At 47.5% G+C, this 23,520-nt stretch overlaps 1 protein-coding gene across 1 annotated transcript in view; it reads right to left on the reverse strand.

Annotated features, from left to right (window-relative positions):
* Nucleotides 1–1,673: 1,673 nt before the first annotated feature.
* mybpc2a (myosin binding protein Ca) overlaps nt 1,674–23,520 on the reverse strand; it is a 43,198-nt gene continuing 21,351 nt past the window's right edge. Inside the window, exons 6-27 of the mRNA XM_069165413.1 lie at nt 21,615–21,671; nt 21,360–21,526; nt 21,103–21,235; nt 19,438–19,562; nt 15,128–15,233; nt 14,482–14,651; nt 12,555–12,720; nt 11,825–11,931; nt 11,689–11,718; nt 11,310–11,446; nt 10,963–11,122; nt 10,434–10,538; nt 10,042–10,230; nt 9,758–9,892; nt 9,011–9,178; nt 8,667–8,755; nt 7,550–7,745; nt 6,488–6,627; nt 4,818–4,977; nt 3,518–3,654; nt 2,355–2,541; nt 1,674–2,046 (exon numbers count right to left, since the gene is read on the reverse strand). Coding sequence (XP_069021514.1) covers nt 2,012–2,046; nt 2,355–2,541; nt 3,518–3,654; nt 4,818–4,977; nt 6,488–6,627; nt 7,550–7,745; nt 8,667–8,755; nt 9,011–9,178; nt 9,758–9,892; nt 10,042–10,230; nt 10,434–10,538; nt 10,963–11,122; nt 11,310–11,446; nt 11,689–11,718; nt 11,825–11,931; nt 12,555–12,720; nt 14,482–14,651; nt 15,128–15,233; nt 19,438–19,562; nt 21,103–21,235; nt 21,360–21,526; nt 21,615–21,671 — 2,899 coding nt within the window. The 3' untranslated portion in view covers nt 1,674–2,011. The remainder of the gene's footprint in view (nt 2,047–2,354; nt 2,542–3,517; nt 3,655–4,817; nt 4,978–6,487; nt 6,628–7,549; nt 7,746–8,666; nt 8,756–9,010; nt 9,179–9,757; nt 9,893–10,041; nt 10,231–10,433; nt 10,539–10,962; nt 11,123–11,309; nt 11,447–11,688; nt 11,719–11,824; nt 11,932–12,554; nt 12,721–14,481; nt 14,652–15,127; nt 15,234–19,437; nt 19,563–21,102; nt 21,236–21,359; nt 21,527–21,614; nt 21,672–23,520) is intronic.

Below are 23,520 nucleotides of genomic sequence, written 5' to 3' on the forward strand. Positions count from 1 at the left end.
AGATACAATTAGTTTGACTGCCTGAGCGACTGAGCATCACTTTTTCGGGGAGCGCGGAGTGAGAGGGGGGAGGGAGGTGAAGCTCAGGTGGAGCGTCGAGGTTACACACAGGCTTTTTTTTTGAAGAAGAAGAAGAACCTGTTTTATTTTTTTTTTCGAAAACTTGCGTGCCAAAGTAGCACGCGGCGTTATCTTCGGCGGCGCCTTTCATGTGTCAATCAGCGGAGTGAACGCGCCACGCTGTGTCTCGGGTTAACTGACGATAAGATTATATCAACACACACACACACACACACACACACACACACACACACACACACACACACACACACACACACACACAAGCGCGTGCTCGCAGAGTCATTTGCAGCTCGACAGGGTTCGAAGTGGAAGCGTTGTGCTGCACTGCGGGTCCGCCGTGCAACCGGTGGTGGCCTACTTTCAGGTATCTGGAGGATTTCCCGCCCTCGCCCGACTCACGGCTCATCTCCAACTCTAACGCTGGAAAAGGAGGGCGTCTGCCGAGTCGGGTTTTAAGGCGCGAGGTGCCGCTCAGCGTTCACACCGCGGGCCGCCACCGGTCCGCGGTGGTCTTTGTCCCTGTGCTCTGACCCCCTCTGCTGGAGAGACGCGAGACCCAGGACCTCCGGTCGCTGGTGGGACAGGTCTGAGTCGGGATAGGTGGACTCGGGAGGAACAAGGATGGGTCCGTGTGTGTGTGTGTGTGTGTGTGTGTGTGTGTGTGTGTGTGTGTGTGTTTCGTTCTACAGGCCGACACAACTTCTGCTTTCACTCCATCTCTTTTCCCGATCTCCTTCGGTCGGACGGTCGAGCTCGAGGAAGGGGGAGGGAGGAAAGGGGAGGAAGGGGCCACTTGGGACGGCAGTCTGGTCTGCCGCCGCATCGGCGAGGCTTTAATTTGGTGCGCGAGCCGCGGCGAGGCGAGCCGCGGCGAGGCGGCCTCTCCCAGCAGAGACGATGCTGTGTTTGTTTTGCGGGTGTGTAAATTAGCGGTAATTCGTTTGCTCAGTAATGACGTGGGAGAGCTAATTAGGGCAGTGTTGATGGGTGCATTAATTAGTCTCTAGTGTGCGATGCTAATGAGACCCTGATTTGGAGTGTGTGTGTGTGTGTGTGTGTGTGTGTGTGTGTGTGTGTGTGTGTTTTGCATGTGCACGAGTGTAAGTCATGTTATCGGTAAAAGGCCCACCACTATAGGTCACGGCGGCAGCAGTGTAGCATGAGGCGGAGCGTGTGCTCTGTGTGTGTGTGTGTGTGTGTGTGTGTGTGTGTGTGTGTGTGTGTGTGTGTGTGTGTGTACATGACGGATGGAGCGTCTCTGTGTATATAAGAACCTCTTTAATCCTGCTTGCTCCATGATGTCGTCCACGCCTGGCTGAATATTGATCCCTCCATTGAACCGTTGCTTGGGCCGAGAATGGGACCACCCCCCCCCGCCACCACCCCCCACCACCACCCTCCCCCCCTCCTCGCTCACCCCGTCACACTCGCACCGCCAAAACCGAGGAAGCAGAGGTGTGCGGTCAGTCGGTCACACTGCGGTGGTTTCGGCATCGCGATCGTAAATTCTTACCCGGGGACCTATAAAAACGTCCGGGTCGACAACAACGACAACAACAACAACAACAAACAGACAACACAGGGAGCCGTAATGGATGAAAAGGCTGTTTTCTTTTATAAGTGTGTTGAAGTGACAGGTCCACTTCACAGATAAGGAGGGAAACCATCTGTGTGTGTGGTCACAGGTGGCAGCTTGCTGGACGAATTTACGGCATAAATGGCAGCGGTGAAAGGCGGGCATATGTAGAGGGGAGGGGTGTGTTTGTGTGTGTGTGTGTGTGTGTGTGTGTGTGTGTGTGTGTGTCCGTGTGTGTGTGTGTGTGTGTGTGTGTGGGGTCTATTCTAATCATATTTATTCATGACTATCCCGTTACACATAATCCATTACTACTCCCGTTCGACTCTTTCGTCTGCCGCTTCGTGCCGTCGCTCACTTCTTCGCCTCCCCTCCTTTCTCCTGCATGACTGTGGAGGGAAAAGAGAAAAACTCAGATCAGCCCGAGAGGCTCATTCCCCCCCCCCGCCCTGTTTGAAAAAGAAACTGCAGTCGGAAAAGTTTTAACCGACAAATACAGCAAGGTGATTATTATTTAGGGGCGGGATCCATTTCGAGCGACGTTTCGCAGCGGGAGCTCAGGAAAAAAAAAAAACGAGTGGAGATGGAGATTTGTTTTTTCGCCGAGCTTTGTCGAGGACGGGACCTCGAGCCGATGGGAGGGAGTGGAGGGGGGGGGGGGTCACGGGAAGTGAAAGTGAAGTTCGGGGCGACGTACCTCGAACCTCCAGCTTGCACTCCACCTCGTCCTGGCCGAGGTCGTTGACGGCCCGGCAGGAGTAGCGGCCCCCGTCGAACAGGCTGGGCCGGCGGATGTTCAGAGTCAGCACGCCCTGGTTGTTCTGCATCAGGAACTTGGGGTCCTCGCCGATGATCATGTTGTTCTTCATCCAGATGATCTTCGGCTGAGGGACAAGCGAGTCGGAGGCAAAAAAAAAAAAAATAAGAAATAAAAAAATAGGCAGGATGCAAAGGGAGGAGGGAGCGTGTAAACAGAGAGCGGGGTGGGGGAGGCGGGGGGGGGGAAATTAGGTCAACATTTTTCGGCTTGACAAATCTTTGCCGATTCGGTGGCATGAAAAAAAGTGTGTTCAAAGAACTTCCTGCTCCACCTCTTGTTCTAGCTTCAGACATAAAAATACATTCCTGCTGCAAAGGCATCAAAACCCTCCCTGACTGTTCTCCACTCTCTGTTTGACACTCCAAACTTGTACGCTCACTCTGGAAGAAAAAACAAAACACAAAGCATGAAATCTGAGGCGAACCCTCGCAGCGCAGCTATCAGGGGCCAACGCAGGTAAACGTGTGTGCAGGACTCCTTCTGTGTTTTCAACCAGTTTTTATGCTACATGACAGTCTCTGCTCACAGTGGCCTCTTTAATGTGCAGCAGATTTCATCATCCTCACTTTACTGTTACTTTAACCTCATTTTACCCCGTTCTTATATTGTATTTATAGACTAGAAAGCACACTTTAAAAATATCTTCTATAATAATGTTCTAATATGGACTGATATTTGTATTATTTTGATATACTTCAATCTGGATTCTGCATTCGGATCAGCATCAAATTGCACATTGATGAAAAAAATGCACGCTTCATTTTAGGAAGAAAAAAAAAAAGTCATTTCATCAGTGTTTAGAATAAAAAGACATCTTTTATAACCGGATCTGCACCAAAAAAATAATAGCTTGTTTCTTCACCCGTGGACCAACTTTCCATCAAATATCAGGTCAATATATGGAGTCTTTTTTAAAATCTTGAAAACAGTGGGAAAAAAATTGCTTGAATTGGAAATGAACTCCAATCAAAAGCATAAAAATGTTTGCTTGTTCCGCCGGTGCACACCCTTTCACCCTTTTATGTGAAAGATGGAAATACCTTGGGGTTGCCGCGGACGGCGCAGCTGATGGCCGTGGTGTAACCTGCAACAACGCTTCTGTCCACCAGGGGAGCTGTGAATTTGGGGGAGCGGTGCGTGTCCATCTCCTTGAAGGGGGCCGGGTCGTAGTCCAAACCTGGACGGGGAGGAGAAGTCAATATTAGGAAATTTAAATGAAGGTCAGATATCGGAAAAAGTTTCTGTGAATGGATGACGTACTGGAGAAAAGATTAGTGATGTGTTTGAATTTCAATGGACGTGTATCGGTTGGGCGGCAAGCATTTTGTCCATCCACCTTTTACTTTTTAGCCTCATATTTAAAAACGAGGGTGCAGCAGGAGGGGGGGGGGAGCTATCCGAACCCGAGTCCACTGTTTACAGCCGTCTATACTGGGAAAGCTGACTGTTCCTCAGGCCTTAAACAGAGCTCTCTCTGAGGCCTAATATCTAAGGCAGAAGGAAAAGTTGACCGTTTTTGAATGGGAGTTTGTCGGGGCAAGAGATATTTTTGAGGCGGCCCCTAGTGGCTTCTAGCAGTATTGCATTTCAAGGCACTTTCGCATTGGCTTCTCTTTTCACACCCTATCTATTTTTTATTCACAGCCTACGCTCTCAATTTAAATCACACCACAAAATAATTTGGCACGATCGAGCCGAACTGTAAAAGTCAAATCTGCACAAAACGATGCATAAAACAGGAAATGCTTAATTACACTGTAATTGCTCTCCGCTGCTTTGGGACTGTTTTCATATCCAGCCCACATCCCGCTACACCAGCAAATTATTTTTCGATTAGCGGGCTGCCCTTCGAATTATCGCGCCAGGAAACGGACTTTTGTTTTGTCCTGCGGTGTCAGGTGGGCGCTGCGATCAACAAATCCTCCCAGTTTTTACACACCAGACTATTGCTTGGAACACAAAGAGATCGGCTGGTCGGCTGCCAAATGTTTTCTGGTGAAGTAAGCAAATGCAACAACACAAAAAAAACAAAAAAACAGTAGCAGCATTTGGCTGGTGGCAGGTGTTTATATCCCAGCCTGGTTTGCTTTCATAATCTGCGGCAGGTACTAAACGCTGTTTAACACTCTGTCAAGGAATATTTGTGTTACGCACAATCAGAGCGAATTAATATTCCTCGAAATTATGTTCAAGTAATTAAAGTCAAATTCTTTTTTTTTTTTTTTGCATGTGCAGTTTTAATCACCATCTTTGATACAACTCTCTTTTATTTTTAATTTTTCATTATTGTACCCATTACATCCCATAATGCTCCCTTATATGTTTTTCTGATTTCATTACCTGTTTTGGGGATGGCGGCGGTGTTCTTGCTGACGCCGGGCTCGTCGCTGAGGCCGCAGATGTTTTCGCTGTACACTCGGAAGGAATACTCGTTGCCCATGACCAGGTCGGACACAGTGCAGTTGGGCCTGCGGTTGTGCTCGAAGACCGTGAACCACTCCTGATACGAGAGACAAAAAGAGGAGGAAGAGGAGAGGCTTACGGCCGGAGGTTGAGATCTATCTAAACTGGAGAATCTCTGATTCCCGCCCCCCACCCCTCCCACCCGACATCGCTGTTCCTCCGAGTCCACCTATCGATTCGTTCGACGTAATGACCGTGACGGCGCGACGAGGCCTGAAGGGATCTGGGCTCTTTGCGGGATCTTTCGGGTTTTTATCATCCTCTCATGCTACCTATCGTCATTTCCTCTACCGTTATTAATTAACCACATCACTTGTAGCCAATTTCGAATGAAATATTCAAAATGAAATATTCAATTTGTAAAATATCTGCCTGAATTCAATAATAGATGCTGTGTAATTGGACCGGGCAGTGCAGTGTCCTCCAGCAGGGCGGGTTTATGAAATGCACCGTCGGTAACCTGGACTGTATTTGCTCTTTTGCTAAATGAAAAAAGTTGCAGGCCTCGATCAACAGATAATCCGAACAGACACCCGGCCTGAAAGGTCGTGAGGAGGCATTTAGGATTTGACACCATAGGTGGAAAAAAAACGGACTCCTTTTCTCACCCGCAACATAAAAACTGCCCTCAGCTGGACTGTGTTGTTGGTACACGTTAACGTTACACTTTTTCGCGGGTTGACGCATGCCGTGCTGCGTTTTAGGCCTTTTTTTTTCCTCCGTGTCCCGATTTTTTTTTTCTCCCCCGCACGCAATAAAATCAAGGGTTTGTCTGATCATCCCACGTTCATCATTCGGCAGCACGAGATAACGAGCCCGAACACACAGGCAGAGTCATTAAGAAGTGTCCTCGGAGCTGCAGCAGGCGGAGCGCCCCGTCGGCGGCCCCGATCCCAACATCACGGAGTCAGTCTGGGATTACTGTTCATCACAAGCAGCCTAACTTCCACTGAATCACACCGTAACGACGTCATACTCGTCGCAGCCACTGTCGCTCAAAAAACATGGTTGATGTCATCAACCATCAACCAGCGGTGACGTCACCACGTCGGTTTGTGAACGTTAACGAAGCCTCCGGTTCAGATTCTGTCCGTCGCCATCTTTGCTGGTTCGGCGCAGGAAGTGACCATATTTGGACGAGCTCGGGGGGGGGGAGCCAGCGGTGGATCTGATTGGAAACCTTGACGATACTACGCCCCGCCCACCGATAGCTGTAACCTGACTGCACCACAGGCCTGTCAATCAAACAGACATGCCCCCAAAAACAGGTCTTCTTGAATCTTCTTTTCTAATGAATGAGAGATTATTTTCAGATGGACCTCCAGAAAACTAATAAGAAGGAGCGACTTTAGCGAACAACACCGAGATAATTGGTAGAGGCATTTTATTGACTTTTACGAGAAGCCCAAAGGCTTACTGGAGCCGACCTCTAGTGGCAGCCGGCGGTATCGCAACCAGGAAGCCACGTCCACTTCCTTGATACAGTGTACGACGTGGCTACGGATGATCTCGCCTGACAGCTGTGCACCGCTTCCCTCGTGGCGTACCTTCGTCTTCCGGTCGGCCTTCTGAACGGTGTAGCCGATGATGTCGCAGTTGCCGTTGTCTTTGGGCGGCTTCCACTCCAGCGCGGCGTTGAAGCCCCACACGTCCGTCACCGTCACGGCGATGGGAGGACCGGGCTTCTCTGAGACCAGACATGGAGTCGAGACACAGCTGATGAGACGGCGTTTAATTCCGCTGCACGGTCTCGAAAGAAAATTGCATGCAGTTAGCTGGTTGAGCCGGTTCGAGATTTGACAGATTAGGCAGATTAGAAAGATTGACAGATTAGCGGAGCGGCAGGCAGAATATCAAGGAGGCGAGCCCGATAGCTGCACACATTACGAGACAAGAAAAACATTACTGGCACAGAACTGCCAAAGAAAGTGCGTTCGTCATCGATCCTCGTGTGTGTGGCCCGCAGCGCACTCCGGAAACACCGTACGACGCAGCGGCGGATTAATCTTTGCTCTTCGCTCTCTCCTCCTCCTCTTCCTCCTGCTCCTCCTCCTCCTCCTCCGCTGCTGTTTTCCGCCCCTGTAATCCTTCCTGTACCGTCGGTGACAGATCAACCGAAGGAGGAAGGAGGGCCCGATCACAGCCTTCTCGTTAGCTCAACCTTCTCAGCGGAAGGGAAGTGACAGAGTAAACCCCCCCTCCCTCCCTCCCCTCCCACCCCCGTCCTTTAACAAAAAAAAAAAAAAAACGAAACCTAATCGGAGTCTACGAGAAAATAATCTCAGCGGAGCTCCGAAATAATCCACCCAGAACCCTGACCCAGGGAGACGAGGAGTAAATTGAGGATTGAGCTGGCGGCTGCAGGAAGGCAGGATTAAACCGGCACTTTGATGATTTGCTGCTTGGAGTCTCAGATCCCCCCCCCCTCCCCCTCCACCCCCCCGGGAGAATGAATTGAGGAATTATCATCAAATTTAAAAAAAAAAAAATACTCTGATCTGAGCTCGAGTCATCATCCTCCTTATTAACGGTGCACCTTGCGTTATAATCTTAACGAGAGAACATGCAAGCTGAGAGGCGTGTCGCCGTGGAGACGACGGGGGACCGACCTACGACCTGGATGTCAACGTCGGCGCTGTCCGACATGTTCTCGATCTGGACGGACAGCGTGTACTTCCCGGAGTGGATCCTCTCCGCCGAGCGGATGAAGAGGATGGTGTCCACCTCGCTGGTGCGGAAACCCACCGTTTTGTCCTCCAGGGGGACGTCGTCTCTGAGCCAGGTCACGATGGGACGAGGTTTACCCTGCAGTCGGAGCGAGGGAGAGGAATCAGCGGGAATATTTCAACGATCCGTTCAAGGAACTTGTGAGAAAATGCAGTTTTTCACTGGTGAATCAAGTCTTTTGATTATCAAGGGTCACGTGAATGTTGATTTTTAATGCTGCAGTTCTGACACTGGTCTGAGCTCAGGGATATTTGTTTTCTTCGGCATTAAGTCGAAACTCAAATTATTTACATTTTTGAGACACTTATTTTGTGAAAAAAAAAAAAGTGCGGTAATACACAATACCTTCATGCACTGTTAAAAACAGGAAACAAAGTGCAACAAAAGCGTAACTGGGGCTGAAAACCCAAAGAAATAGAAACACAGACGCTCCCTGCAGGAGTCTGGTGGGTGGAGTCAGGTCGTCATGGAAATTCAGCTCACCTGGTCCGGCTCCTCTATATAAGGTGGTAGTTCGTGGGCTCCTTTGGTTTCCACCTCGTTTGGATTGTTTACATTTTCACGCAGGTTATCTCCCTTTTAGTTTTGTTAAAATAAACATATTTTTAGCTTTTTTGGGGGGGGAGGATGGAGGGGGTTGTGGTTTTTGGTTCTTGGTTCTTTGCACCATTCAAAACACACAAGCACAATGCATTTGGATTTGTTTTTCAGACACAGAATTAAAGCTGGATATCCACTGTTGTTTACAGTGTGTGAAATCTCTCTGAGGTCTTTTTTTTCAGCCCAGTTGTGATTTAAAAAAAAAACTAAAAAAAAAACACTTCAGGATTCACTCTCCTTCTTTTTTGGTCCGTTTTCCAAACAAACCAAAAAAAAAAATGTAATTTTGAATGCTTCACAGTCTGAGCGTTCTTGGTTTATATATATAATCTGAAACTTCTGTGTGTAAAAATCCAACAACAACAACAACAAGAAGAGGAGAGCCAGACTTGGACCAACCTGGAAGGGGATGACTATGTTCACCTTCTCGCCCACCTGCGTGATGAGTTTGGTTCTCAGATGGCGAGGCAGGCGGATCTTTGGATTTTCTGGACGGTGGACACAGGAGACACGGAGACGGATTTGAGAAACGGTGGGTGGCTGTGGGGGCGTAGAGATTTCTAAAATGTACAGCAGGCACAGCTTTTTTTTTTTTGGATGTTGTGTTTTCTGTCTGTGTGAGTCCTCGAGATACAGTTGGTGGTTGAGAAAGGATCTATGAGCTTTATTCTAAAAGACCAAATGGTGAGCTTGATAACGAGGTGTTTTCCTTCCTGATTTATTACGTATTTTCCAACACCGACCCATGATCTCTCTGATGGTGACGGCCTGGCCGAGCGTGGTGGGGGGGCTGCGCCCGGCGATGTTGACGGCCACCACTCTGAACAGCATCTTCTCCCCCACCGGGAGATCCTTCACCCGGTACTGGTTCTTCCCGACTGGCTGCTCGTTGGCCTGCACCCACTGGTCACCTGAGGGGCGAGTCGGACCAGGTATGAATATTGTTCACCTGATTAAAAGACTATAAATGAGAGATTACAAAAGTTACAGGTGCATTAATTCCTTTTTTTGGTGCATGCTGAGCCATCATTAATTCCAGCAGTGCTTTCACCACTGTGATAAGTAAAATAAAATGTTTGCTCTAAAGGTCAATACTTTAATCCATTTCTGGCACTTTTTGGCTCGTGTTTTTTTTTTTCTTCCAGAGGGCTAGAAAAACCATCGCCTCGCAAACTCGCTGAACTCCCAAAGTCTCCTTTTACAAGTCTGACAAACAAACCGTACAATTGTACAACTATTCAGACTTGTCTGTTATTGTTCCAAAAATAGACTCATGACTCTTTGAACATGGGAAAAAAAAAAAAAAAAAAAAATCACTTCATGCGGTAAAAAGAAAACGTTTTTCTGAACTTAAATGTGTGGTCACGTGACCAATTCTGTGTACGGCTGCCGAGAAACAAGGGGTGGCTCAACTCGCCCTCTGATCGGTGGATCGAACCGATACCATTCGTCGCAAAACCACGTGTCGCGCTCGTGCCGCACGTATTTACTTCCTTCTTTGCAGTACTCGATGATGTAGCCGTCGACGCCGCCCGCTCCGATCCTCTCCGGGGGACGCCACTTGAGCGCGCAGGTGGAGTCCGTCACATCGTCCACGGTGAGCCGAATGGGCTCACTGGTGGGGGCTGGAGAGAGAGAGAGAGACGGCAGCGAATTAATGCGTCAATACCCGGTTTGCAATCGGGTTGGCGGGTTACGCCGCCTCAAAACGAGCATCGGCGTGAAAAGCCGGCGCTGATGAACCGTTCGGGCTGACGGCGAGCGGCAAACGCACCGATGGGCATGAAGGGCGGGGAGTTGGCGCTGGGCTGGGAGATGCCGATGCCGTTGACGGCGAACACCCTCATCTCGTAGAGGACGCCCTCGATCATCTTCTTGGCCTCGTACGTGGTGGACTCGTAAACGTCGAAGTTCAGCTTGGTCCATCTGTCCGAGCCGACCTTCTTCCTCTCCATCAGATACCCTGCAGAGAGCAGCAGCGACATACGGCCCGAGTCGTTAAAAAAAATAACAAAAATCTCTCTTTGGAAAAAGAGTTAAAAAAAAAATAAAAACAAGCACACGGCGCCATAATAAACAGAGTGGATTCTAAACTGCTGTTCCCTCCTGGGAGGAGGCCAGACATCAGATGTGAACATTGGACGCGGGCGTTTTTTCGCGGGGTACCTTTAATGGGAACTCCGCCGTCGAAAGCAGGAGGGTCCCACGTGATCGTGCCGCAGTCGTCGCCAACCGATGTGCACTTGACGTTCCCGGGAGGGTTGGGCACATCTGGAGAGGCAGGTTACGGTTGGAAAATGGAAAGCGTGGGGAAAGATGAAACGGAGAGAGAAATGAGCGCTGGCATTGGGTGTGAGGAAGTGCTTTTTTTTTTTTTTTTTTTTTAAGGGTGTAAGATAGAAACAGATGTGATCTGCAAAGTCACCGCAGAATGCAAAATCCAGTGCCTTAAAAAAAAACAACTAACACAGTCACAGTCCTGCAGCATGTTTACACATGCAAAAGCACCGCTATGCAACTCAAATCCAGACTTTATAGGTTTTTAAAAGACCGACGGCGGAGAATCTACGTTATTTCGAGGTAAATCTCAGTTCAAAGTCTAAATATCTCTCAGCCGGCCAGAAATATAAAACGAACTGAACGGGAGCGAGAGCTGAAAGGAAAAAGGTACAAAACGAGAGAAAAAGCCACCGACCCACGACCCTGATGAACAGCTTGGCCTTGTCCTCTCCGGCGGGGTTCGTCACGGTGATGGAGTAGTGGCCCTCGTCCTGCTTCTGCGCCCCGTCTATTACGAAGGTGCTCAGGGTCTTCCTGGTCTCCACGCGGACCCGTCCCTCGGCCTCAGCCAACACCTGTAAAAAGACACCGCTGAGGAAGACGCCGACGACAGCCGATTCAACCTCCCACTCCGGTCCACGTCTCATCCGCCCTCCCTTTGTTGCCGCGGTGACCGGCGGCCGGGTGCTCGGACCGACGCGCGGATGCAGAAGTGTGTGTGTGAGTGTGTTTACGAGGTGAACGACGCGGATCCTCGCTCACATTGTCTTCTCTCATCCAGCAGGCGGTGGGCGCCGGCTCGCCGGTGATCTCCACGTCCAGGCGGAGTTTGTTTCCCGCCACCACCGTGACGACGTTCTTGTTGCCGGAGCCGGTGTCCAGGTGGATCTTGGGAGGATCTTTAATCAGGAGGGGTGGAGGAGGTTTGGTCATTTGTCAGCAAGCTGGGGCATCTTTTACCGCTTCAGTGTGTTTTATAAATCCTTTTAAAATAGATCAACTATAAATCGTAGGCTACGTTGAATTCTGCGACATTATTTTAAAGTAATAATGAAATAACCTTCACCCTATTGGCTGTAGGTGTCCTGAACTGTAGACCAAGACAACGATTAAAAGAATATTCACAGACAACACCACTCACCTTGTCGGGGAACGTATTCAATCTTGATCTCTGAGGAGAAAAATATCCAAATCAGCCTTATTAATTAAAAATGTCGACGCGCTTAAGTCTATATTCAGAAGAATCCTCATATTTTGACTTCGCCCGCCGCTCTCACCCAGGAAGTTGAGTTTTGCGGAGAGAGAAAGTGCGTAGCCGTCGGGGACAAAGGTATAATCTCCAGCGTCTGAGGCCTTCACATCATCAATCGTCAGCTTGTGGGTCCTGGGGACACGTTACCAGATGTTACCAAGGAGACAACACTCGTTATGACCCGCAATTATGCAAAGGACGGTTGCCCTGGCAACGTACTCCGTGAGGCAACATCGCCGAGTGAGAAACATACTAAATGGCTTTCACCTTGTGCGACCGCTGTCGCCTCTGCACATCTCCTGCCATAGGCTCTCTGATGGAGGGATTACTGAGAGAAACCCCAGACCCTCGGGGCGCGGAGGCCGTGCGTGAGGGTGTGTGTGTGTGTGTGTGTGTGTGTGCGTGTGTGTGTGTGCGCGTGAGTGTGTGTGTGCGTGAGTGAGTGTGTTTGTGTGTGTGTGTGTTTAGAGGTTAGAGCTTCACAGATTGCCGCCTTCTAAAATAAAATGGGTCAAACGACTAAGAAAGCCCTGTGGTGATAGTTTGCCAAGCCATGTGGCAGACAGTGCTTATTGTCACAGCCTTGTGATGTTGTGTGTGTGTGTGTGTGTGTGTGTGTGTGTGTGTGTGTGTGTGTGTGTGTGTGTGCGCGCGCAGGTGTTTAAATGTGTGTAGCGGTACACGGTGGTGTGCGATGCAGCGCTTGAAACAATAGCTTTCTCTCCCAATGGCTGCAGATCGCTGTGATTTAATACCTTCCGATGTGAGTCATCTTGATGCGGTCGCCGGCCTGGACTTCCACGCCGTCCTTGAACCACTTCCCCGTCACCTTTTCGTCGGACACTTCGCACTTGAACACGGCCTGTTCTGCCGACTTCACCGTCAGGTCGGCGATGCTCTGCAGAACCTCCAGCTCCTTCTCTGCAGCCACAACACAACGTGGGTCGATCGAATGTCCGAGCGTTGCGGACGTTTGTTGAGGCGCACGACGCGGACCGTTTTGCCCCGTGTCGCGCGGCGATGAGTAAAATCACAAATATTCTCGGTGTTTGACAAAAAACAATATTGAAATCTAAGTTGAATTCTGTCACCTTCCTTGTAATTCTTGACTTTAAGTAAGAGTTTAACATTTTGAGAAATCTGCTTTGTCTGGTGTTTGCAGACCTACATTCATCATCTGGCCACGCTCCAATCAGGGATTGTTTCCCCTCGTTGCATCCTACTCGATGTCGACCTTGCGTTAATTTTAAAACTACTGGCGCATCCTTTCATCAAGAATACGATTTGCCAATAAATGACTGCGGGTTCAGTCCCTCCATGTTTGCCAGCGTTGCGATGGCCGGTTGTTTCGCTTCATCTCGCTCTACCACCGACCACCATTGTTGAAACGCCATTTGAAAGCATAACGCTTGACATCAGCTTAATCGCTTTTGGCCACGCCCACTGATCACTGATTGGTCCACCACTCAGAGGCTGAACAAGCCTTCATAGGAACGGGGTTTCCAGACTATAAGCACAGTGAAAGATGACTGATGTCAGTCTCATCGTAGCAGAAACCGGCAGAGAGTTATTAGCTCATCAAAATGGTTTCGAATCGACCAGCCGGCGCTCGGTTAGATCGAACAAACAAACAGAACATTATGTGCTGGAATATATTTCTTGGCCAAGCATCCAGTCCAGCGAGCTGTTCGGCTGTCGCTTCATTCTCAGACACCAGAGTAGTAAAGATCTTCTCATCTAACTTTCCACAATAAACCAAAAAAGCTCATTTCCCAAAAAATAGTACAAATGCATGTAGCTTCAGCCTTTTAAACGTTTACTATTATGAATAATGAAGGGATTACCGCTTCACACACTAATGGCAAAGAAGGTCATGCATTCATCTATCTCGGGAAAATAATTGAGGAAATGATGAACCTATAGATGTCAGCACCACTGTGGGATGCTGCAATAATGAGGTGCCGCTACATCGCGAGCCGTCTATTTAGCCATCTTGATGTTTTATCAGCCACCTGATTCACAGTAACTTACGTCTACTTTGTTCTCTGCATCCCCATCCTTCAGCTGAGGAGGAAGGACGGCCTTTCTCTCACACTCTAATCAATTTGGGAGACTCGTCTGGCTGGCGAGTGTTCAAGACGGCCTCGATATCTGGAGCCCGATACCAATTTTGGAGGTGTACGAGAAAATTAGTATGACGAATAGTGTGATGAACTGCTGATACAAGGGTTTAATGAAGTAGTATCAATTATGACATGAGTAATGACTAATTTATGGCTTTGCATGCTTGTCAGAATGGAAAACATCAACATGGGCTGATTCAATTTTCTTTAAGTTGCTAAGTGAGGAGTCGTGTCTGAAATAATCAAGTTTAAAACAGCCGATTCCATTTTAACACACTGCTTCAAGCACTTATAGTTTAACGTGTATTTTAAATGATGTATCGCTTTCTGGCTTTTTGTGTTGCCAGTTTTGTGTGTGTGTGTGTGTGTGTGTGTGTGTGTGTGTGTGTGTGTGTGTGTGTGTGTGTGTGTGTGTGTGTGTGTGTGTGTGTGTGTGTGTGTGTGTGTGTGTGTGTGTGTGTGTGTGTGTGTGTGTGTGTGTGTGTGTGTGTGTGTGTGTGTGTCTTAAACCTGGTTAGCTCAGACGGTAAACACTGGAGGATAAAGTAGGACCGAGTACCTTCCACCTCCAGTTCCGCCTTCGACTCCCCGCCGCTGGTGAATGCGTAGTACGTCCCGATATCCTCCGTAGTAGCTTCATTTATGATCAAAATGTGCCTCTTCCCGTCCTTTTTAAACCTGTACTTTGAACCTGCCATTTCTCTGTTCAGCTCAACGCCGTCTTTCATCCTGTGGAGAAAACACACACACACGGACACACACATTATAGCACCGGGAAGGGAAGAAGGGCCACTGATTGACATGTTGGCAATGTTCTACATGGCTGGAGCCTTCAGGGATCACAAAGCTTTTGGCACAGTTTAAAATGGTGCAGGAGGTGAGCAATTCTTCAAATACACTTTGGGAATTGCGTAATAATTTAAAGAACAGCTCAGAGAAAAATTTCCTGTGAAAAGTTACCCGTTGTATCGCTGCAAAAAAAAAAAAAAAAAAGATGTTTGCTATCATATAATCCAGTCTGGATTATGTATTAAGTCCACCGAGTCCTGCTCATAGAAAGTGCGTACTCACACTCGACACTCTCTGCTGTTGTTTTCCATGGCCTCCGAACCTACTGTCTCCGGGGACCGTTTGTTCAGTCATACAGGGATGACGATGACTTTCATATCATATAAGAGAGGACACCGAAGGGCGCATTAGCTCACCATTTGACGTTGGCTCCTTCCTCGGACACTTCCACCTCAAACTCCACCTTCTCTCCCACCACGGTGTGAACGTCATCCAGCAGCTTGGTGATGGTGACCGGAGGCTCTGAGGACAAACGGATGGCTTTGAGTCGAACCTCCTTTAAGACAGCGGAGGGGCACTGAGTCATTAAACACCCGTGCGAGTGTGTGATGGAAATCGGCCGCACGTACCTAAATCACCAGAGTAACACCGACCAGGAACATGAGAGGAGGATAAAAGAAACACGTCTGGAAGCTCGCAGCTCTTTAGTAGAGTGAGTAATGCTTTTATACGTGCCAAACTACAACAAACTAGAATTACCGCCTAGAGGTTGTATGCCTCCGCTAACCACTGGAGTCGTGGTTTAGATTTATATCTGTCTGAACCCGTGTAGTTATTGAACGCACAGTGACCTTGACCCTTGACCTCCAAAATCTAAACAGTTCATTTGCAGAAATTCCCTCAAGGCGTTCCTGAAAAATTGTGTCCACAGGCATTGGTTAATGTGAGGTGACAGCGACCTTGACCTTTGACCTTAAAACACTAAAGTCTTATCAGGTCATCTTTGGTACTAAGTGATTGGTTTTGCCAAATTTGAACGAATTGCCTCAAGGTGTTCTTGACGTATTGCGTTCACAGGAACGGGACAGACAAATTAAGGGGGACGTGAGGTCACTGTGACTTTGACCTTTGACCACCAAACTCTCACGAGTTCATCCTCGGTATCAAGTGAATGTTTTTGCCAAGTTTGACCAAATGTCCTCAAAGCGTTCTTGAGATATCGCGTTCACGAAAACGGAACAGCAGACGGCTATCGCGTGATCTCCACTAAAACATGGTCTGTTTAACATGGTCTGTTTTTATCATCTAAGTCAAACACAGTTAAGCGTAGTTTACTGAAAGAGCAGCTGAGTGTGCTGGATATATTTTAATATCAGCTATAATTCAATTCCAGTAAATAAACAAATAGAGGTACGGCAGTTTGGTTGAACACAGTTTTGTCTGATATTAAAAATAAAACACAGCTTGCTGGATATCAAAATTATTCAGAATCAAAGCAACAATTTCTTTGTTTGGTAAATATTTCCATACAATTTATTGATTTCATCCCTACGAGCTCCAACTTCACTGTTTTATTTGACGGTAAACGCACGTCTGTGCTTCAGGTATTTTAGTACTCCGTCCTCCTCAGTGGACGGGAGGTAGATTCAGATTTGAATAACAGCGCAATATGCTCCTGAAGTCCTTATCGCAGCCACCAGACGCGCCCGTCTCGCAGAGGCGGGAGGAACCTCGAGTCTCCCCGAGGTGCTCAAGAGTCGCATTGTGCAACCGCATGGTGTGATGCTTGATGCTCCGCGAGCCTCGGCTATTTGTCATCGTCAGCATCCAGTCCCCCCTCCGGACGTCTCGGTTCACAGACTCTCTGAACCTCACACATGTGTACAGTTTGACTGCGCGCCTCCATAAAAGTTTTGTGAAATGAGTCGTTCACATTTTTTAAAAAAAACTAAAAATAAAAAAATGCAACTTCCCTCAGGAGACACAGCTGGAAAAGTTTGGCACTGAAGAAGCCCGGTTGGCGTTCGGGGGGCCGGGGGGGCAGGCGTTTAACTCTGACCGTGAAATATCACCACACAAAATGAAATGCACGACTTGATGACGTGATCCCATACGTGTGGTGTTTTATACGGAGTAACTCCCTGTTTATCTGAGCGTGTTTCGATTTAATGCACTGCAGGCACAACTGTGTGTAATCTCAACGGATCTCAATGTAATCTGCTACTGAGCAAAAATTGGCTTTTTGGCATGACGTTTCAATTTGAGCGAAAACAACGCACTTATCACTCGGCTTTAAGAATTTATCGTGACTTCAAAAACCTACAAAGATCGGAGAAAAATGAAGTTAGACTGCGTAAAAAAAAAAAGAAGGAAAACAAGGGTTTGTGCCAGCTGGTTGGCTGCTTGCCCTGATTGTCAAAGGGTGTTAAAATGACCTGTATTTACATTTAAAGTGACCTCTAGTGGTCGTAGTAATTATGACGGGCGCCATGGAGGAAGTCTTGGTTATGAAGACAAAAACAGTGTCAGGAAACAAAGCAGGGATGAGATGGATGGATCAAACACAGGACCGCTGTTTGTTTCCAGTGAGGCCAAATGTCAACAACGATTTATTTGAACTACGATAATGTATTTGACGTACGTTACGTAACTGACGTACTTATTTCAACCGCGAAGCATTGATCTTCTCCTTGACCCATCCAAGTAGTTTCGTGGCCTCGGCCCGAACCAAACTGCGACAGCTTTAGCCACGTTGTTACCGTGACGACGACGGGCGCTCAAAACTACCATACCTGTTGTTCAGGGAATCCGTGGAAACGAATCCGTTCTCGTACAACGATGTGTTGGCGAGACAAATTCCAGTTCACATCTCTACCGTCGTTTGGGACGAGTATCTGACCCGTTTCAACTCGAGCCGAAAATGCTTCTCGTCTGAGCGCGTCTCCAGGAGTCATTTTTCATAAATCCTGTAATATTAACTAACCTTTGTCAGCGCGCAAATGTTCACATGCATGTACAACTAGTTTCTCATTTCACAAACCTTTACGCGTGTTTAATTTGTGGAACAACATTCGCCCGAGATCCGCTTCATCCCACAACACAGCCGAAGCCCGAGCACTTTATGTTTCTTCATTTATTTATTTTATTTTAGGTCTGTGACTGCTAGTTTTGACCGGCTGTCAGCGGCAAAAGCTCCTGATTAAGCTGTTTGAAAACACATGAACGATATTTTTTTTTTTTTGTCTTCACGAACGCCGGTTAACGCGAGCGCAGACACGCCCGGAGCTGCGGGGACGGAGGTGTCTGAGCTGGAGAGCTTCAGCCTCTCGCACGGCCTCCGATAACGTGAAAGCAGGACGGGCAGCAGCGAGCGCACTGAGGAAAGCAGGGGATTAATATAGAAGCAGGAGACCCAGTTAAATCTATTAAAACATACACTGAGGACACGTGACAAGACATGAAGCACTTAGTGTGATGGGCCCTGTTCAATCTAAAATGACATGGCTGTAAATAAAATCACATCACATCATATCAGTCATCAGTAATCAGGGTTTCCCATCTAAGTCGCTCTAAGCCGGACTTTCACTGGCTAAAAAGTCAAAATTTCACAACAGAAAAACATGGTGCCATTTTTCTGAGCAAGACGGGAAACCACGACAATTGTTCTAAAAAGGTGCTAACGCCGATATTGAAAGAAATTAAATACATGTCTGAATAATGGTTGCAAAGGCAAAGAATTTATCGAACAATAACGGCAACTAGCCCGCAACCACAGACTGTCTATAAAAGAGTTCGTAGCTTCCGGGTCTGAAAAATGAGGCCAATGCGGAAGTGTCTTAAGCTGCAATACCACCGAGTGCCACTAGAGGTCGGCTCCAAAAAGCCTCCGGCTCCATAGACTCCCATTCAACTTCTCTCATCAAATACAAAGTTAATGAAATGTCTCCATCAGTTATCTCGGTGTTGTTCGCTAAAGTCGCTTCTTATTAGTTTTCTGGAGGTCCATCTGAAAATAATCCCTCATTCATTAGAAAAGAAGATTCAAAAAGACCTGTTTTGGGAGGGGGGGGGTATTAAAACTACATACATGGAAAGTTTTAGATTTTGATAAATGGCAACAACAAAAAATAAAAAATAAAACATGCAACGAAAACAAAAAGTTCCTGATATCGCAGGACTTGGCCCAAAACAAATGCTCAAATTCTCTGATTTTCACTGTCTGGAAAAGAGTTTTTAAAATTCCCTTGATCAAAAATGTGTATTTTTAATTTTAAAATGACAACAGTATCGTGTTATTTAAATATTCTGTTTACCACGTTTCCCATTAAACCACTAATAACTCCACGACACAAAGAAATACTTGAGCTTCTTTCAAATCTGAACGCCCAAATTTGATGGAACAGTCGAACAAGCGCCGAGGTTATCCTTCCAAAACACGCGCGTCCGTCAAACTCTAAACAAAATGTGCCAGCGCGTCGGCACACGACGGCAACGACGCGTGACAATAAACAAAAGCGTACAAATTTCATTCGCCACGTAGCCGTTCAAAATGCGACCGCGTGGCACGAAAGCGTTGGAAATAAACAGTCGACAGACAGACGCGCCTCCCGACGCTCGGATCGCAGCGTCGGCTGAAGCGAGCAGAAAAAAAAAAGAATAAGACAAAATAAATTAAAAAAAATCCTTCCTGAAAGCAGGATTCCTCCGAAGACAGTGACTCATTTACCTTTGACCAAAACCTCCGTGAAGCACTTCTCCTCCCCGACCACGCACTCGTACACCGCGTCATCCGACAGGTTGCACTTGTTGATAGTGAGGGTGCGCTTGTTGCCCACGCTCTCCATCACGTACCTGGACGCACGGGGAAGGTGGTGGTGGTGGTGTTGGTGTTGGTGGGGGTGGGAGGCAAACAAAGACAGAGAGAGGGAGAATAATGAATAACTGCTCTCAGCAAATCCAGTTTAAACCACACGGCTCGAAGACATCGCAGTGACTCACGGTTACAGACCGAGACAACGACTCCGCACTTTATTTATTTATTTGTTTCTGTTCTGTTCTGTTTTCTTTTATTTATTTATTTATTGTTTTTCTCGTGGAGACCTTCAGAGCACTTCAGTTTTCAGCTCCCACACTCGTAACGCATTCGCGGCTGCAGGGAGGAAACAAGGTGACAGACATTAAAGGGGCCGCGGCGGCGACGGCGGAAGATTTCCATGGTTACGATCACAAATCGGACAACTTCAAGGTCCGTCGGCATTAAGTGTAATTTGATTACTGGGTGAGCGGTCAACCGACCGGTCGGGCTTGTTTGTGTGGGAGCGAAACACGGCGTTCAGGATGAAAATAGCGCTCGCTGCGAATCTAGTTTCTGTAAATGAAGCTGCTGCGCGTTTGTTCGCGGGCCTCGTTGTCTAAAACCTGCGCTTCACCCTTTTTTTTTTTCTTTTTTAAGCTCCGCACACCCACAGTCGTTTTCAAACTGCTGCTCCGGCTCCACAAGTTTTAAACAAATTGCACAAACAGCACAACATGATAAAATAATCATCTGAAGAGGCACTAAAAAGGCCCAAAGTTTGTCGCGATAACGGCTCGTAAACGAAATCTATTCACGTTTTATTTTTATTTTTTTGTCTTGAATTTTTTGGGGGGGAAAAAAAAGAAAAGGGCATTCTCAGTAAAAAAAAAAAAAAAAAAAAAAAAAGGACAAAACTAAATTAAACTCATTATATGTGCCCAGTTTTAAGAAAGTGGTAAGATACTGAATATTAACATCTCGTCTGCTTGTAAAAAAAAAAAAAAAAAGTACAGACGACGAGGATTGAACCGGGAATATCCGCATCCCGGCGGGTTGCAGCCTGCAACCTGAAACATCCTTATTTTTTCTGTTCTCAACGGTCGCGGCCTGGAAAGACCTCCAGGGACGACCAGATAAAAGCCCCGCCTCCCCGAATCAAACAAAAAAAACGTCTTCATCATACCAGAAGAGGGCTGCCTCACTTTCCATTAACGACATGAAGATTCTTGAAATAGCAGATGGTGTGAGCCATTGAAAAAAAAAAAAAAAGCACTGGTAACAGCTGCACCCTCTTCAATAAAACACCAAAAGAAGCCTTTGAAGGACGAGAGAGCAAAGAGGAGAGCGACACCGACGCCGGATAAAACTCAGCAGGGTAAAGAGGCTGAAAAGGAACCTACGTCTTACCGGTGGAGATAAGTTAACTCTTTACAGGACGATCTCACGCCACGTCTCAGCGGCGTGGACGGCGTTGTAAAAAAAAAAATGTACGCAAAATTCTGTTTCTCTGCACCGTTTTTTTGTTGTTGTTTTTTTAATCGCCGTTCTCGACTGCTACGTCGCCCTCTCCACCACGCCGACGCATTTCACGCTCACTTGGTCGACGGTTTGATTTCCTGTCCGTTTTTGAGCCACGTGACGACGGCGTCGGGGTCGGCCACCTCCACGGTCAGCTGCATCTTCTTGCCCTTCTCCACGGAGTAGCTCGAGTCCAGCTTGGTCAGGAAAGCTGGGGAAAAAAAACAAAAACAAAAACAAAAAAAAAGCCTTTAATAGCCAAAATAATCCACAAGAGTGCCAACCGGTAGTGCTAACACGAACCCCCCCCCCCAGCCACCCACCCCCCCCCTCACCGTCACTCGTCTTGGACTCCATCTTCATCTTCTTCAGCATCTTCAGCATGCCCCTGAGGTCCGTGATGCCGTACTCGAAGGCGATCTTCTCGTAGTCGCAGGGCTTGGCCGCCTTTAAGATTTCCCACACGTCCACTTCCTCTTTCGGCCCTTCCTTTTTCTTCGCCCTTTGGTTTGCGGCGACAAAAACAAGAGCGTCAGCAAACGTTCGGGGGTCGATGACGCATTTGGGGGAAAAACTGACGAGGAACTCGCCTTTTCTTGAGCAGCGCGCTGAAGTCCAGCTCGCCGGCGTCCTCGCCCGCGTCTCCCCTGCAGTTTGAAAGGAGACAGAATTTTTACCGCCGTTTTTTTTATTTTTTTTTAAGATGTGCTATTTACACGGTTTAATGGGATTACGAGAAAACAATAACATACAGTACATTCGGTGACGCGTCCCCTTTTCATTCCGCAATTTACTGAATTATAAATAGACGTAGAAATTCAATGACACCATTAAAGAAAAAAAAAAAAAAAGAAGACGAACGAATTAAATAAAAAGATTTGTGCGCGTCGATTAAAAGCTTACCCCTTAAAAATAGGGACGAGTGGGAACGGAGGGCGGACGGAGCGTTTGGGGACGATGAGCTCCAGCGTGCCCTGGATTCAGGCGACGGACAAAATAAATCACAGCAGACGAGCAACGTGGAAGCAACAGGCACGACGGAAAGAAGCTGCGAGCCGGATCCCCGACATGCAGCACGCCGAGGTCCGCGTACTCCTGCATGCAGGTGGAATTTTTTTTCTCGATCTCGTTCGTTATTCTTCTTTAAAAAGAAATGGCTTTTTTTTTTTGGCGGCTTTAACATCTTCAAAAACTGAAAAGTCGGTGCCTGACGCAAGTTTCAACTTTCTTATCAACTTCCTGTGTCACGGCGAAACATCAAACTTAGCCGCATCGCCCTGGCTATACTATATAGTATAGAATATATACTCTATACTATATAGTATAGAGTATATACTCTACACTGTCATCTTCATTGAGTATATACTCTCTATACACTCTATGCTGTCATCTTCATAGAGTATATACTCTCTATACTATATAGTATAGAGTATATACTCTATACTCTATACTATATACAAAAATGAATTTTGGGTCACTTTTTGGACGACATGCTATAGTATGACTTTTCTTTGAATATTTTGGACAACATACTTTGGATATTTTGGATGACTTTTTTTTTTTTTTTACCACTTTTTGCAGTATGACTTTTTTTCTGAACTGACATGCCTCAAGTTACTTCTCACTGGGAGAAGAGCAACCGCTCTAACCAGTACACGATGACAATTTTGTCTGAGTTTTGTATTTGCGTCTGTTTAGGGGGCGCTAGCGAGCCATTTGGCCACGCCCCCCTGGGGACTCCACTGAAATACGCAATTTTTCGCCGGGAGAGACGGGTGTACCGACTTTTAGGAGTTTTTTTTTTTTTTTATATGATAAAGCCGCCAAAAATGCAGTTTGTTTACGGAGAATCATAATAATCGCTCGAATAAGAACAGGGCTTCTGTTTCATGCGGAATAATGTCGAGAACGCACGGCGGGGAGGGGGAGGGGGGGGTGAAACTGCATCCGTTTCCCTTGCATTAAAACCCTTTATTACCCCCACTCCACCCCCACACACACACACCTGCAAGTATAAGGTGATGGGAGAAAGAAGCGTCACGTGGTGCCGAGTCATCAGTCACCCTCTTTGCGCTCAACAAGGTGACAGCGCGGCATGCGCTAATAAATATGTCTGCAGGATGGAGTGCTTGTTGTCGTCCACGGGGGAGCGGTTCTGGCAGCTTCCTCCGGCGTGGGGTTTGTTTTCCCGGCGTGGCGGGGGCCAGATTCAACACCCTCGGCGAGCAAGACAAACGCCAATAAATCCAAAAAGGCATTCGGCGTGATCGCGCTCGTCCTAAGGATGAACGGTTCATCCAAGGGTGGCATTCATCCACGTTACCCTCTGCCGCAGCGATGGGAGCAGAAGAGGAGGCGGAGGTGGTGGTGGTGGTGGTGGGGGGGGGGGGGGGGGCAGCGACCGTCGTCAGACCGCCGAACGATGGAAAGCGGGACGCCGCGGTTTTAACTCGTTTAAAAGCACTTTTTCCAGAAGCTGCACAAAAGCTCATCGAT

The sequence above is a fragment of the Embiotoca jacksoni genome, unplaced genomic scaffold (assembly GCF_022577435.1).
Source record: "Embiotoca jacksoni isolate LCO1_2020_lvr unplaced genomic scaffold, fEmbJac1.0.p SCAF_34, whole genome shotgun sequence".
In the NCBI taxonomy this organism is placed as follows: domain Eukaryota; kingdom Metazoa; phylum Chordata; class Actinopteri; family Embiotocidae; genus Embiotoca; species Embiotoca jacksoni.